General features: G+C 40.6%; 1 protein-coding gene across 1 annotated transcript; it reads left to right on the forward strand.

Moving 5' to 3' along the window:
- The first annotated feature begins 1,591 nt into the window (after nt 1-1,591).
- LOC307247540 (G2/M phase-specific E3 ubiquitin-protein ligase-like) lies at nt 1,592-11,799 on the forward strand. Its single transcript, XM_080023705.1, has 14 exons — nt 1,592-1,692; nt 3,404-3,516; nt 3,937-4,160; nt 4,343-4,372; nt 4,740-4,787; nt 5,720-5,767; nt 5,848-5,973; nt 6,055-6,225; nt 8,247-8,335; nt 8,590-8,897; nt 8,995-9,173; nt 9,593-9,765; nt 10,039-10,256; nt 10,717-11,799. The coding sequence occupies exons 2-14, from the start codon at nt 3,411-3,413 to the stop codon at nt 10,962-10,964; spliced, it is 1,968 nt and encodes a 655-aa protein (XP_079879831.1). The 5' UTR covers nt 1,592-1,692; nt 3,404-3,410; the 3' UTR covers nt 10,965-11,799.
- Nucleotides 11,800-15,780: the final 3,981 nt, after the last annotated feature.

Raw genomic sequence — 15,780 nt, forward strand, 5'->3', positions numbered from 1 at the left:
ACACATTCCAAATCGATAAAGGTTATATACACCACGCTGTTTGCCATATTTTCCCCATGATACCAAATCTGTGCTGTGACACCAAGAATCAACCCTAAGCCTGAGCACCATTATCATAAACGGTTCAAACCCTTCGCCTTAACCCAGCCAGCCATGAAGGCCACGATCCTCGGCCATTTCGTTCTGCGTTATTTTACGGTGTACGGAGGGTGTCCGGTAACGACTGCGTAGCATGTACTAGACTAATCTATGCACAGCGTCAGTCATTTATGCACAACGTCAGTCATCTATGCACGACGTCAGTAATCTATGCACGACGTCAGTAATCTATGCACGACGTCAGTCATCTATGCACGACGTCAGTAATCTATGCACGACGTCAGTAACCTATGCACGACGTCAGTAACCTATGCACGACGTCAGTAATCTATGCACGACGTCAGTCATCTATGCACGACGTCAGTCATCTATGCACGACGTCAGTAATCTATGCACGACGTCAGTCATCTATGCACGACGTCAGTAATCTATGCACGACGTCAGTCATCTATGCACGACGTCAGTAATCTATGCACGACGTCAGTCATCTATGCACGACGTCAGTAATCTATGCACGACGTCAGTAATCTATGCACGACGTCAGTAATCTATGCACGACGTCAGTAACCTATGCACGACGTCAGTCATCTATGCACGACGTCAGTAATCTATGCACGACGTCAGTAACCTATGCACGACGTCAGTAATCTATGCACAACGTCAGTAACCTATGCACGACGTCAGTAATCTATGCACAACGTCAGTAATCTATGCACGACGTCAGTAATCTATGCACGACGTCAGTAACCTATGCACGACGTCAGTAATCTATGCACAACGTCAGTAACCTATGCACGACGTCAGTAATCTATGCACAACGTCAGTAATCTATGCACGACGTCAGTAATCTATGCACGACGTCAGTAATCTATGCACGACGTCAGTAATCTATGCACAACGTCAGTAATCTATGCACGACGTCAGTAATCTATGCACAACGTCAGTAATCTATGCACAACGTCAGTAATCTATGCAGAGCGGGTCTCTTGCGTTGTTGTTCGATATCAGTGACGCCGCCATCACCATGAATATTCATGACTTCCTTGAGTCAACGCTCCTCATTGGCCACAAGCAGAAACACGTCACTTTTTGACGCGTTAGCAGGTGACTTTTTGACCTGTTAACGCGTCGAAAATGTTTTTTTTTTTGTTTGTTTGTTTTTTTACACGTCTTTTTTTTTGACGCGTTAACACGTTATTTGCGCCGACGGCCTTCCATAAACAACGCTCTGTGTATTTGCGCGTCATGACTGTTTAGTCCAGATCAAAAGCAGGTCATAAAAGTGAGGTAGGAACCAAAGTCGAGGGTTTGCTCGTGTTTTTTTGTTTTTTTGTTTTTTTTTGAAGATGAGCGCTGTTTTACATCACGGCGCTGCCGCGGCGTCACGACCGGCCCGGAGCGTCCGTCTTCCGCGTTGTGGGTGAAGCGAAAAAACGCAAGCAAACGGAGGCGCTCACCGACAACAAACGGTTCGTCGTTTATTTTTCATCAAAAAAAAACCAACTCTCAATGGGCAACATAAGTCCTTCTTACACCACAGAGCGGCGTCTCCCTCGCACGCCGGACGCATGGAAGGCCATTTGAGCGGATACGGTGGGTTTGTCGTTTGTGCCGCTTTGAAATGCGCGTCGACACGTTCCGTTTGGGCGTGTGGAGACGCCATCATTTTACGCGTTAGCGCGACAAAAATTGACACGTTAACACGTCCGGCAGACGGGGTTCTGGCACGGCGGTCACAACTTCGACAACGGGAATATTGTCTATGGAATTATTTAAGTTCACTCGGCCTGTATGGAATATTACATTATATTCCAATATTATCTATGTCTTCAGATCGTAATGACAGGGAATAGTCATGATCATCTCTTGTAGGTAATATTCATTGGCCACTGGTTATATTTCGCTCATCTCCACTGCATTTAAACACACACACCTGGCTTCACCTCTTGTTTCGAGGCCCAGGCGCTATAGGAACAATATTAAAGTTCCTGTAAAGCAACAGTTACATATGTATTCTGAGTTTTTCCACACCTCAGAAACAACGTGTCATTAACCACCCAGCCAAATCTGAGTGATTGAAATGATACACTCAAGGTTTCAAAATCGCGGAGGAGGAAAAAAAAAAAAGGCAGTTCCCTCTGCTCTCAGACGCTGGGGGCGCGTCCGCTGAGCAGAGTTTGCGTTGGTCGTTACCCGTTTTTGACCGGGAAATCTGTTGGAAGTCCGACATATTTAAAATCGCTTCAGCCATAACATGAAAATAATTCCCTCTAAGCACCATTTGGATTAGTGCTGGGCGATATAACGATAATTATCGGTGTATTTTTTCCCCTCTGTCAAAATAAAATGGACTCAATCGTCGCAATGCAAATTCCGCAGATCCGTTCATTTCCGCGTTTGGCAAGATGCAACGGAAAGCCAATCAGTTTGGACGATCTAAAGCTGACCTGTCACCCCTGACCAATCACGTTTGTCGATATAGAAATAAGCCCCTGCTTCCAATATTTATTTTGTTTTTGATTTTTATCAAAATGTTATTTCGGTGAAATGTTAATTAAAGCGGCTGCACTTTTGACTTATTGATCACAAACGTGAATTATTTGATTTCAAGTCGTAATATTTGTTTATTTGTTTGTAAAACGGCATTAACTGAATGGACATTTTATTTTTAATATTCAATAAAATAATATTATACAGCTTCATGCCGTCATGAATTAATTCTCTATATAGCCTGCCTATCAAATGTTTTTAAGCTCAATAAACAACAGATAATATTTGACCGGAATCTCTCCCATTTGTCCGGGACACTGAAATCCTCCAGGACAATTTGTTCTCACGGAAACTCTGCCGCCGAGGACGCTGAAACCACGCCCAATCCAAAATCTGAAAACCAATAACACTCTATTTATTATTATTTTTTTTTGTTGTTGTTTGGATTTTATTCTGAAGTTAAAAATAGAACGTGAGAAAAAGTACTAGTACTCAGTACTACATCGTTCAGTTTTTTCCACATGTTTTCAGCGATTACTTTCTCACATGTATGATATGTTTAGAAACAAATCTCGGAATTGACTTCACAGGGACGATCTGTTGAGGCTCCCGAATATGACAATTAGTTTGCCTCCAGAGAACGTTGACTAGCCTAATTCAATATTTTCGATCAGCATATCACTCCCCTTAAGAGTTAACTTGACACAGGTACATGCTAATAACAGTTGAAATGCATTGAGTGTAAACCAATGTAAAACAAAAAGAAAAACAATAAACATAAGGTTTACTGGAAAGTTTTTGCTTTGTCTTTTAGGTTGAGGATGTGTGAGAGAGCCCCAGCGGTCTCAAGGCCACCAAGAGTCCGCCTTGTAAGCATTAGAGTGGGGCTGATTCCAGATGCGCGGGACTCAATATATATGCCCAGACGTAAGTATTTACGACTTTTAGACTAGAATGACTTAAAAAAAAAAAAAAAAAAAGAAAGACTTAAATTGTCATATACGTACGGGAATATAAAAATCACAAAAACAAATAGGCTACTTATTTTAAACATGTCTTAGCAGACATTTTTTCTGCCTTTGTGCTGCTGTTACACCCGAATTCCCCCAATGGGGAATCAATAAAGATTTTCTTATCTTATCGTATGTTACGTCTGCACTGTAGAAAGGCCTAAAGCTGTGTGTGTGTGTGTGTGTGTGTGTGTGTGTGTGTGTGTGTGTGTGTGTGTGTGTGTGTGTGTGTGTGTGTGTGTGTGTGTGTGTGTGTGTGTGTGTGTGTGTGTGTGTGTGTGTGTGTGTGGCATTTTCTTATCCACAAGTTTGTGTTGCTTCTTGTCTTTCTATGTAGCTGGGACAACAATTAAAAAAGTATTGGTGCCCATATCGTGGTCGGAGTCGGAATTCGTTGAGAAAATAAGGAAAGAATTCCCTCAAGTTCGGGATTCTGAATTCATCCTGTGCAAAGTGGACAGGCGAAGACGGATTATTCCGCTCAATTTAGCCTCCTTCTGCCCCTCTGCAATAAGAGCATGTCTTGATGTTGGCCGCTCCTCTATCTACGTTAGACCAACTGTAAGTATATGAATAAAAACTTTTAATAATAACTTCTAAATCATGTCTCCTCCAACTAATATGTAACTGGAGGAGCATGCTTTGAAGAAATTACTTTCCCCAGCCGTCAGTCTTTCATCATACTTTGTGACTTACACGACCAACCCATTTTTTCTGCTAAAGGCTTTTGTTCTCTTTTTCAGGTCAGAGAACCAGTTCCAGAAGTGCAAACTGTAAGTCAAAATGTAGCCTAAATATTTCAATGTTAAGTTGTAAAGTGACATGTAAGCATTGAAATGTAATGACAGATGTAAGGACTTCCTAATTTACTGTTAAAAGATTGCAGTCTCAATTCTGGCACCTTTGCAATCTTATTCCTGAATGCATTTTTTGTCTCTCCCTATAACATACAATTCTGTGTGAGCACAAGGAAATCATCTGTCTTCAACAGGCCTGTTTGACAAACTCAAGTTCAGTACTTAAATACCGATATGCCAAATAACGGTATATCAAGTACAAAACTATTTCCCCTCCGAATTGCATGAGAGAATCTCAAAAATGTCATCTGTTGACTCAGGAGTTATCCTCTGCATTTTACAGGAACTCCTTGCAGATGACACCCATTCAGAGTCAAGTGATTCTCAAAACGTAAGTTCTTACCTTCAGGGGGACCAGCAGGGCTATTTTAGTTTCTTTCTTTCAATTCTTTTAATTATAAAAAATTGTCTAAAATAAAACCAACTATTTCTATTTGTTTTGTTTGGAGAAACGTGGAACGCGGAAGCGCAGCGGAGAAAATATATGTACCGGTCGGCCCATAATTCACATGTCGGTGGGGGTGCTTTTTAAAGCACAGCACAGCTCTGTCATTTTTGGTATTTGGCGCCCCTACAGTTTCACCTACACAGTACACTTTTACACCATTGTCGTAAAACAGGTTGGCACATAGTGCTATTTCAAGCAGCACTATGTAAAATCTGGGATTTGGCGCCCCTACAGTTTCACTTGTCACACACATTGAGCCTACACAATCGTTGGGTCAATATGCATGCTCAGCGTAATGGTATGGTCCACTTTAGGGATGTCTGAAATCGTATTGCAAGACTCTTTCAGGCATGAATAAGTGAAATATATTATACGATTACAGGTGAGGAGGGTATATACTGTAAATATTTCGACCCCCACCGACCTGTTGTTTTTGGGGGTAGTGTTACTTGATAAAGAATTGTGCTTAACTATGGGAAATTCCTTTTATTAGGTATTAATAAGGAAATGAGAAATGTTATGACAAAGTCAGTAAAGGGTCGGTGAAGATAGATCTGATCAAATAGGGTTGATGTTATTGTTATTAGTTGTGTGAAATAGATTCATTACCATATTCTCCACATAACCTTTAAGTGTAAATACCACTGGGTGGTTTTGAAAAAGAAGACCTTTAATATTCGTAGAATTTGCAGGCATGGAGAGAGTTGCGCCAGCAGCAGGACGGATATGGCCATTCTCTAGAAATTGATCGAGCGAGGGTAAGAACATGAACTTTACTATTGTAATGAGACTTTAATATTTTTCAATCACAATAGGAGATGAGACGGAGACAAATTGGGGATGGGGAGCAGCGCCGGAGAAAGGTACATACTGTGCATGATGATTGACAAACATGTCATTTATTACATTGTATGCCGTTTGAACGTTTCCATCACCATTTAAGGAGATACTAGATAGAGAAAAACTCATCAGCGGTGTAAAGGAGCCTGACGATGGTGTAGCCATTCAACTGAAGTACCCAGATGGGAGAACAACTCGGAGGAGATTTAATGTGTCGCAGCCATTCCAGGTAACTGTATTTGTAGTTATCCAATAATCATGAACTTTTCTTTCATTGTGAAAGGAAAAATAATCTGATATTTTCCCGCAGCATCTTGTCGCGTTCGCTGGAACCGATGAAATGGCGACCGAGGTCTTTTCTGTGCAGCCGGCGATGTCATCAAATGCCATCTACAGCAGCTCCACGGGTGCTATAAAAGATCATGGCATCAACGGCCCCTGTACATTGTACGTGCTGTGGCTGTCAAGCAACCAAGTCCAGGTAAGGCCACGACCTAAAGTTTGTGTTTATAATCAGTATACAGCTACGTGTGTGTGTGTGTATAACAAATGTTATGCACACATACACAAGTTCTTGAGTCTATTTGGTTAGAACGAGACTTTTAACCAGTGTAAAAGTTGTCAGGTCAGGGCTCCAGACTGCAACCATTTAGTCGCATTTTGCGACCATTTTTGGAGACAGTCCTACAAAATGTTATAACTAGGAGCACCAGTGCGAACGTTTTGTATTTTTTTTTTTTTTTTTGTTTGTTTTTTTATTAAATCATCATTATATATCAGTAGGAGTCCTGGATAAAGTGTCCCCATTACATAAGGCGCTTGTTTCGTTCCATAAGGAGGCGTAAAATAACCTACATCTAAAATAAACTCGCTGTTGTGGCGCGCCGATCGTGGGCACCCCATCGCCGCAAATTGTGTTGTGTGCCAGATTTCATGGATATACCTATTGGCATCTAAACATGCAAAACAGTTGTTACTCCTTCCAGCCCCTGCTAGTGTTGTTCCAGCTGGCTTGTTCCAGTCATTCAGCCGTTGTCCGGGAGTCTGGCTCAGCCTTCGCTCTCGCTCCGGACTCCAGCAGAGCGAGACAGACTTTCACTCCTCCATTTAAATTCTTCAGCTCACGCGTTGGGAATCAAGCACTGGGAGGGGGTAGTTGCCACAAGCCACCAGGGTAAACTGAAAGAACTGCTGTAAACATTACAAAGAAGTCCCGAGGTATTTAAATAGTCCAAATCTTTGGACAGAGACGGCGCTATCTGCTTCCATGAATTCAACGGCGTCTGGTTATTTTTGTGGTCATGCATGAGGGATGGTCAGATTTTACCTGCGGAACCTCTTCTCACAGCTTTTCTCCGGACGCGTCCATCTTGAATTACCTGAAGCGCATGGCGTAGAGTTCCAAAAATTGGGAGGTGTGCGCCCCGGCGCAAAATGGCTGTGTGGTGCTGTTGCGAGCGCTGCAGTGACGCCATTTATGGTGCGCGCTCTAAACGACACTACACTCCTTTTCCACGCTTTTGCCGTTCCTTTTTTCCCTCTCCCTTTAGTCGTTTCAACCATCACAGCCAAGCTCCTCGACAAAAGCTCAGATTGTGTGCGCGCAGCCATGTTTGCGTGCTGTCTAGCATCTTCTTTGTGTACGACTTCCTACTTCACACGGTGGTTTCTCTCTGCTGCCACCCGTGGTTTGTGAGAACACTGCAATGGAGAATATGTCAGCTATAAACGCTGTGCGCTCCCTGTGCGGGCGGCGTGCGACAGTATAACCAGGGCTTACAGCTTACGACGATTATGGATGGACAATGGAAAGAATATGAATGTGTTGCGTGGCATGTCGACTTCAGTGGTGCTCCTAAATTTTGTGCTGGTGCTCCTAAAATGTTCAGTAGGGAGCAACCAGTATTACTCGTGGAAAAAGTTAGTCTGGAGCCCTGCAAGTAGTCAAGTCAGATAGATCTCTTGAACGCCCATGTCCGAGTCCGAGTCACTTAACTCCTGAGTGTTTTTTGTTGTTTTTTTTCAATTATGATTTTCATTATTTCCTTCACAGACATCCAACAAGGCAGCTCAATGTGTTTAACAGATGGATATTCACAGAATTTCTTTTTTTTTTTTTTTTAAAGGAAGAGCAAACAAATAACTAACAGCGACAGCAGGTACAAATGAACAGCAAGTACAGATAGAATGAATATTTTAAAAGCTGCATTAAAGTTTAAAATTAAAATGGCAGCGAAAGAAACAATATTAAAACGATATACATAGATGTACTGACTCGCCGTGATTGAATCCCAATGCAGAACTTGATGATCGTTGTCTTTGTCAATGAGTATTACCACTGACTGTAGGATTGTGGGAAAGCATGCTTGATAGCTAGCGAGCTTCCCTGTACAGTATCAAGTCTCAAAAATCAGGACTTGAGTCAGACTGGAGTACTACAACACTTGGAGCAGCACTGCACACCAAAGTAAGCAAAGAATACAAATTGTCCCATCATTTCAGGAGTTGCTGACAAATACGGATCCTGCCAGTGCCTCACCTCCACCTGCCAGTCGGTCACCACCCCCCAGTCTGTCTCCTCGTACCAGTCAGTGAGTAATGAATACCGGCTTTACGTAGATATTTAAGAAAAAATGAGAGGGATGTTGTAGCTTTAATGAGTAATATGCCAAGAACAAATACTATGATTGATAAGAACTAAACAACCTTGGATTCAAACAGAAGAGCTGATCTTCAATATCTACCAATACAACAGTTTACCACCAGATCTTGCTTAATCACATTATTCCCTTGTAAGAGGCAACTTTTAAGACTGTCACTATTCTTGATATATATTCTTTTTCAGAGATGTGGATGTTAGCGGCATTCTTCAACGTCTCAGAGGGAAACTCAAAGAAAAGCCCATTAGAGCCAACCAGATAAATGCAGTACGTGGGGAGGAGTTTGACTGTGCTTCCCGAGCCTTCAGCAGGGCTCATTTTGACCCAGAGTCGAAATTAGATGTTGTTTTTGTTGATGGAGATGGAGGAGAGGGGGCTATCGACGAAGGGGGTCCCACAAGGGAGTTCTGTCGCCTTCTGGCGAGACAGCTCCAGAGCCACCAAATTTTTGAAGGTCCACTGGAAAGACGCACCTTGGCCCTGGATAGTGCTGGTAAGCTTACATGTTATGTAATGCATTGGAATATGTATATTTAAACATACAATTTACTATAATATTACTTTATGTAATACCAATTTTTTCTCTTCAGCTTTGCACAATGGGGTCTACAGAATGGTGGGCAAAATGCTTGTCGTTTGCCTTCTGCAAGGAGGAGTTTCTCCAAATTTCTTTTCAGAGCGTCTCTATAGACAAATCTGTGGTTCATCACCTCTTCCTGGAAATATGGAAGAGGTGATGGACCGCACTCTGAAAGAAAAGCTCCAAAAGGCAAGTCCATTATTTATGTACATTTATGTACATTTGAATAAATCCATTTAGCAGCGGGTTTTATACAAAGCTATGGCCCGGTCACTGGTGCGTACTTCTATATGCTGTGTTTATATATATTCTGTACTCCTGTAATTAATCTGTAATGCGTTTGTAATATTGCACACTAACTCTGTAGTTATGTTGTATATTAATGGGTGATTTATATGTAATTATTGAGGTATTAGATACTTCATATAAAGTGGTACCCATAAGGTAATATATTATGTAGTGTTATATTTGTTTGGCATTCTTATAGGTGTATAGGTATAGGTATAGGTATAGGTTCTTATAGATTCTTATAGGTGTTGAAAAGGCAGTATTATGATTATTGTAGCCGAATGTATTAATATTTTTGTTTTCCAAATATTATGACTTAGATTTCCACTGCAAAATCCCTGGAAGAGGCCAGAGAAGCAGTGAATGACGCATCGGAGGAGCTGTCTCTCATGGGCTCCCTGTGTTGCCTCCGAACATTAGAGCAGAGAGATGAATTGGTGACTGCCTTTCTGGATTTTTACGCAGAGGAACGCATCCATGCAGCCCTCCAACAGTAAGTAAAGCATGGTCATGTTCCTCGTGGTGGACTGAGACAGTAAGCTTGGTGAAATGAGAAAGGACAAAATGTTTTAAACTGTTATTAAGTTAAAATCACTTAACTTTAAAATCACAATTGATTTTATAATAATATTTGTTATCTGCAGCCAAATATTCATAATGTTCACACACTGTTCAATGGAAGCAGTCAGTAGGTTGTTACGGTGTTTATTTCAGGGCAACTGACACATTTCGATTTATCTTCTTTTACTTCTCCTTCCATTTACAGATTCAGAGAGGGCCTGAGCATCTTTGGTGCCTTGGAAGCGATGAAGGCCCACTACAATACCTTGGCCCCAATTTTCCTGAAGGAAAAATCAACCTTGTTTGCGGCAGATGTGGTGGCAGTGTTTAAGCCGTCAAGGTTATCACTGACTGGGTCCAGCAGGAGGAAGGGGGAGACCAGGACCATTGCCTACTGGAGGGACTGGCTCCTGCAGGTGGAGGGTAAGAAAGTGGCAAATATAAACACGTTGTATTGTTTATGTGACGTGTTCGGAAGAAAAAGGGGAAAAAGGACACCTTCACCTTGGCTTCACTGTTTGTTCATTGTTTCCTGGTCAATCATTCTTCGGGGCAGCATTTATTTACAATCACACACAGCAGCAGAGGGCGCATTTTTATACTGTACAATGTACATATTGTGAGACACAAATGGCTATCAGTAGCTAAATCTGGCAGTGAGCAAGTGTTGTGTGTGTGCACCTGAAGCTACTATGTGCTGGAGTTGTTCGGACCAATGCCAAAACATACATCAGCAGCGTAGTCTTTTCAAGTGTGCGATATGAACATAACCCACTCTTTTCATTTGTTATTACTGTATAATTCAAACAGTAAATTAACTGTTCATTTTTATTTCGTTATTTAGTCCTCAAGTTCATTGATTACAAAAATGTTTTTTTAACAGATGGAGAAACCCCGCTGAGCCTGGGAGACATCCTTGCCTTTGCCACTGGGCTGGAGAACATCCCAGCTATGGGGTTTCCCTCACAACCTGAGCTGGACTTTCTCCACCCAGAGGATGGACCAGCCCTTTATCCCATAGCCAATACCGTGGTGCTGAAACTTAGCCTTCCAGTACATCAGACGTACAATAAATTCAAGAGTGCCATGGAAACAGGAATTGGCTGTGCTTTTCATTTTGGGGTGCAGTAAGACACTGAAAAAGCCGAACCAGTTTCTGTTTACATGGCAGGTGAATTGGTCTTTTGATCAGATCTACCAATGATTGGCCCAGGAGGAATATTTGTGTTTTGTATTTGCAAAGTCAAAGTCCTTTCCTAAATGAAATTGAGATTCTGAGGCAGGACCTGGCCTGGGCAGCCATACCAGACACATTTCCAATCTCACTGAATTGGCTCAGGAGTGGGTTAAAAAAAAAAAAAGCCACAAATCTGTATTCCATATCTGTTTTGAGGGATTTCTGTCAAGCTAATTCAGTGAGATTAGAAGTGTCTGTTATGGACTACCAACGTCAGGTCCTGCCACAGTATCTCAACTTAATTGAAGTCAGGACATTGACTTAGTTCATCCAAAATGAAAATCTTCCTCCCGAGCCATTCTATAGTGGATCTGATTGAATGATATGGATTATGGTCTTGTCGGAAGACTTACAAGGGGTTTGCATACATGTCCTTTTTTGGGGAAAATTAAGCTTTTTCTATTTTGTTGTTCTTCTGTTTTTCTTTACTTGTTCTGATAAGCATATGACCGCAGGCCTGCTCTCAGATGCCACTGTATATTTCTATATACATATATCTGTATATATAGTCTCTGGTTCCTAGGGCATGTCATTTAACAATTGAGAATAAGAGGTAGAGTGAATCTTACACATTATGAGTGGGTCTCAGGGAAATGACCCCTTCCTTGTTTGGTAAACGACCACAATTTTGCAGTTTTTAAGAAAGCCAACGCAGTGTGACGTTTGCGCTTTATTATTTTTAAAGGAGTACTATTTTGGAAAAAGAAAATGCATCCAACATAAACACATTCCAAGTAATATATGTGTGTGATATTTTTAATTCTATTCATTGCATACAGTGAATAACAAAATGTTGGGGGAGAGGGAACAGTTAGATTCAGACTATTGTGTTGTGTTAATAGGTTCATTTAATTGTCACTCAAAACAAGCATAAATTGTTCAACTAAAGCAGAGCTTCTCAATTATTTTCTGTTACGCCCCCCCCCCCCCCCCCCAGGAAGAAGTAAACATTTCGCACCCCCCAACTCTCCGCCGCGACTGTAAATCGTATCATTTGTCTATAAAATTGTTATGAGTACACCTCTGCATAACATTGTATCCTTATTAACATTAAAGAAAACAAGAAAAGAAAAAAGAAACTTACAAACTTACAACAAAGAATAACTTTATTGACATTGTTTTTTAGTCTGTAACAGAAAAGACTTAAAGTGCATCAATTTGCCTGAAATTAAAAAAATTATTTCAATCCTTATTTAATCTGTAAACATTTTTTGACCATTTGATACTGAAAAATAAAATGAAATATAATCAATAAATAATAATAAATTCAAATTGATTGGCAACATTAACTCAGGAGCACCATATATGAAACACTTTGAACCATCTGATAGTGAAAAATTAAATTAAATATAATCAATAAATAATAATAAATTCAAACTGATCAGAAACATTTACTCAGGAGCACAATATATAAAACGCTTTGACCTATAAAACAATTTGTGCAGATTTTTTTTTTTTTTTATCAAAATGAGGAAGTCAGGATTAATGGCTACAATGAGCACGTTCTGCAGTGCACAGCTTTTCGAAGCGGGGTTCAAAGCATGATACTGCAACTCTCAGCTCCTGCTCAACGTTTAGCTGGGACCTGTACTTGGTCTTCAGTGCAGCAACAGCAGAGAAGCCAGTCTCACAAAGATAAGATGTTGCGAAAAGGAAGAAGAATGCACCATGGCCCTCTGCCCTTAGAGTGGATACTGCCTCTCTATACTCAGTGTCTGCGATGTGAACCTCAGTCTCAATGTGGAGTCAGACGTCATATCAATGAAGTGGTCCTCCTCTGCAGAGCTGAAACCAGTTGGAGCTGGTGCGTTGAAAGGATCTCTCACCCAGTCATATTGGGAACTGTTTTCAGGGAAGTACTTTTTAAAGAATCCCATCAGTGATGAAATATGCTCCTTAATATATGGAATCACTGAGCTGGCATCATAGTCAGTAGTGTCAACAAATTCATGCAGGTTCTCGAATGAATCAGTATTTCCTTCATCAAGTCGCCTGCCCCACATTGCAAGCTTTCCAGTGAAAGAGCTGATCTTGTCTGTGACCTGAGGGAGGTGTTTATCTTTCCCTTGAAGCTGTAGATTTAGTTCATTTAGCTTTCCAAATAGGTCACTCAGGTAGGCCAGTTTTGCCAGGAAGTTCTCATCACTACATTTTTCTGCGAGATCATACTTGTGCTCCTGCTCCAAAAACATCCTTATCTGCTCTCTGAGCTCAAAAACTCAAAAGCTCTCTCCACCATGATCACATATCACTCTCCAGGGGACACCAAATCGGCTAATCACCTGAACTACCTGCTCCATCACAGTGCTACTTCTGCAGACCTGCCAACCTTAAGAAAATATTTGATGTACCACAATAGCGTAACAGGGAGTCTCTGAGGCGTTTGAGTTACTGCAGCTAAAGGACTCCATCAGTTATTCACACCGTAGTCGTCACGTAACGAGGTTCATCACATCGTATGTGAGCTACTATAGCAAACTATATACAGTATACAAATTCATCTCATGAGGATATACCCCTTGAAATGCATCATCTCCTGAAGGTACCAAACATGTTTACCAACTAGAGATGCACCGATTGCAAATTTCTTGGCCGATTCCTATTTCTGATTTGCAGATTTCCGATTTCCAATCTTCTGTACGTCGATGACAGATACATCCCATGATCTGAACACACTCATGTAATTTGACAGCTGCACAAACAGACTACCGCTGGAATTTTCAGTTACCACGATAGTGAGATTGATGATTTGACACTGTTTATTATTGTTCATTATTCACTATGGCCCAATAATAGAACATGAAACTATCACTGAGTTCTAATAAAATAGAAATGAGACTGTGACCAAGTTTCAGTATAATTCAACATGTAACTGTCACTGTGTTTTAATAAGACCCAACATATAACTAACATGGAAATGTCCGGTTCAAACTTCAAATGAAAGTCTCTTTCACTTTAAGTGCAAATATACATTTGTATTATATGGTACTTTGCAAATAAATTGCTATCATTACAAAAAAATTAACAAAATAAATGGCCCACTCTTCTGACTCTCGTTCACTGGAAGCTCTCCTTCCCTCACCTTAATGTTATAATATTGTCAGGAGACAGCTTCTTTGTTCATCTTGAAGTACCTCCAAACATCTCACATTTTCTTTCTTTCGCCCTATATATTGAGCGTTAACTACACAACTATGTCACATTACGTTGGTATCAGGTTTGAGCATTTTTACGAGTACAGTACATGATAACAGTACCAGCGTGTAAATTCGACCGGCACGGAATCGGAAAACCTATCTGACCTTGATCGACCGGTGGAAACGGACCTATTCCGGTCATGGCCAATTGATCGGTGCATCTCACGTTTTATATGTTAACATTAGTCACATGTTTGTGCTTGATTATAACTCTCCCACTTCCCATTTGACCTCAGAAATGCAGAGTCAGTGGATGTTGAGTGAGAGGAGAGGGAGGGCTTACAGAACCACAGGTCCTAGCATCTGGTCCAATCTGACGGATGTAGTTTAAATACTGAATAAATGTACGCTGTTTTGTATTGATTAATTTCTGTCATTAACTTCCTATATATATATATATATATATAGACCATTTTTTTTCATAGTTTCAGCTGGCATTTTGTACCTGCATATTTTGACTACTAATTGCATAGTTGGTACACAAAATGTGTGCAGGTTGGCAGGCCTGCTTCTGTTGTTTTCTGAAGGTCATTCGACTGAATCCATCCTCCATGGAAAACGATTCTCCACCTTGAAAAGAAATAGCAAAATGTCGATCCATAGGTAAATTCATACGTTTTAAATCATCATGTAATTTTAACGCTCTAGCATCCTAATCAAAAGCTATGATCATTTAAATACTGTGATGTGAGCAGGTTGTAAACAGTAAGGAATCCGATTGGTGCAGCCAGTGCAGTATGTACAGTACTAGTGTGCAGTAGTGCAAGGTAGTAAAGTGGAGATGCATTCAAACAAGTACATTTTGAATGCATACCTTGCATCAGAGTTAACATCACTGCCTAGCAACTTGTAGCGCTGTAAAAATGTATTTCCCCTATCCTGGTTTCCTCTGTTATCGCAGTCATCTCACTAAATCATTACAAACCTGTAGATAAAATGTAATATTAGACACTCCTCAGGCAAAATAATATGCAAGTTTAAATGACAATTATATGTGATTTATCTAAACAATGATCACACACTTATATGACCCACCCTGAGAAGGTCGGGTGGAAATCAGTGTGTCGTTGGTTGGTAGAAAGTACTATTCATATGATGGTGTGTTTGTCATTTTAATGCAAACTTTTTGTTTTTTAAAGCGATCAAACAGTTCTGAATACAGTGTTTGCTTTAGAGATTTGTAGATTTTTGCATTTTGTGTTTAGCTTTAAGAAAATGAGCCAAAGCTGTGAGAACACCTGTGAAAAAACCTGTTTTTCCTCAATCGTTTACACACTCACACTGGTACGTGAGACACAATGACCACAACCTTTAACTCATGTACCAATCCCATGAACTAATTCTGTGAAAATGAAGCACATTTCCTGCTTTACATTCAGATTGCAGTTTTAAACCACTTTTTACAAAACACTACACACAACTTTTTACATTTGGCACAAATTTTATGAATAAAATCTCTTTTATTCACATGGAACACACTGCTATTCAAAATGCTAAGCTTAAATATCCTACT

Source organism: Zeus faber (genome assembly GCF_960531495.2).
Source record: "Zeus faber genome assembly, chromosome: 2".
Lineage (NCBI taxonomy): Eukaryota > Metazoa > Chordata > Actinopteri > Zeiformes > Zeidae > Zeus > Zeus faber.

Bases quoted from the DNA above. Each gene is read 5' to 3' on its own strand.
- LOC307247540 (XM_080023705.1), top strand. From the start codon at position 3,411: ATGTGTGAGAGAGCCCCAGCGGTCTCAAGGCCACCAAGAGTCCGCCTT. The intron at 5,974-6,054 runs GTAACTGTATTT...ATTTTCCCGCAG, and splicing joins ATGTGTCGCAGCCATTCCAG to CATCTTGTCGCGTTCGCTGG. The intron at 8,336-8,589 runs GTGAGTAATGAA...ATTCTTTTTCAG, and splicing joins CTGTCTCCTCGTACCAGTCA to AGATGTGGATGTTAGCGGCA.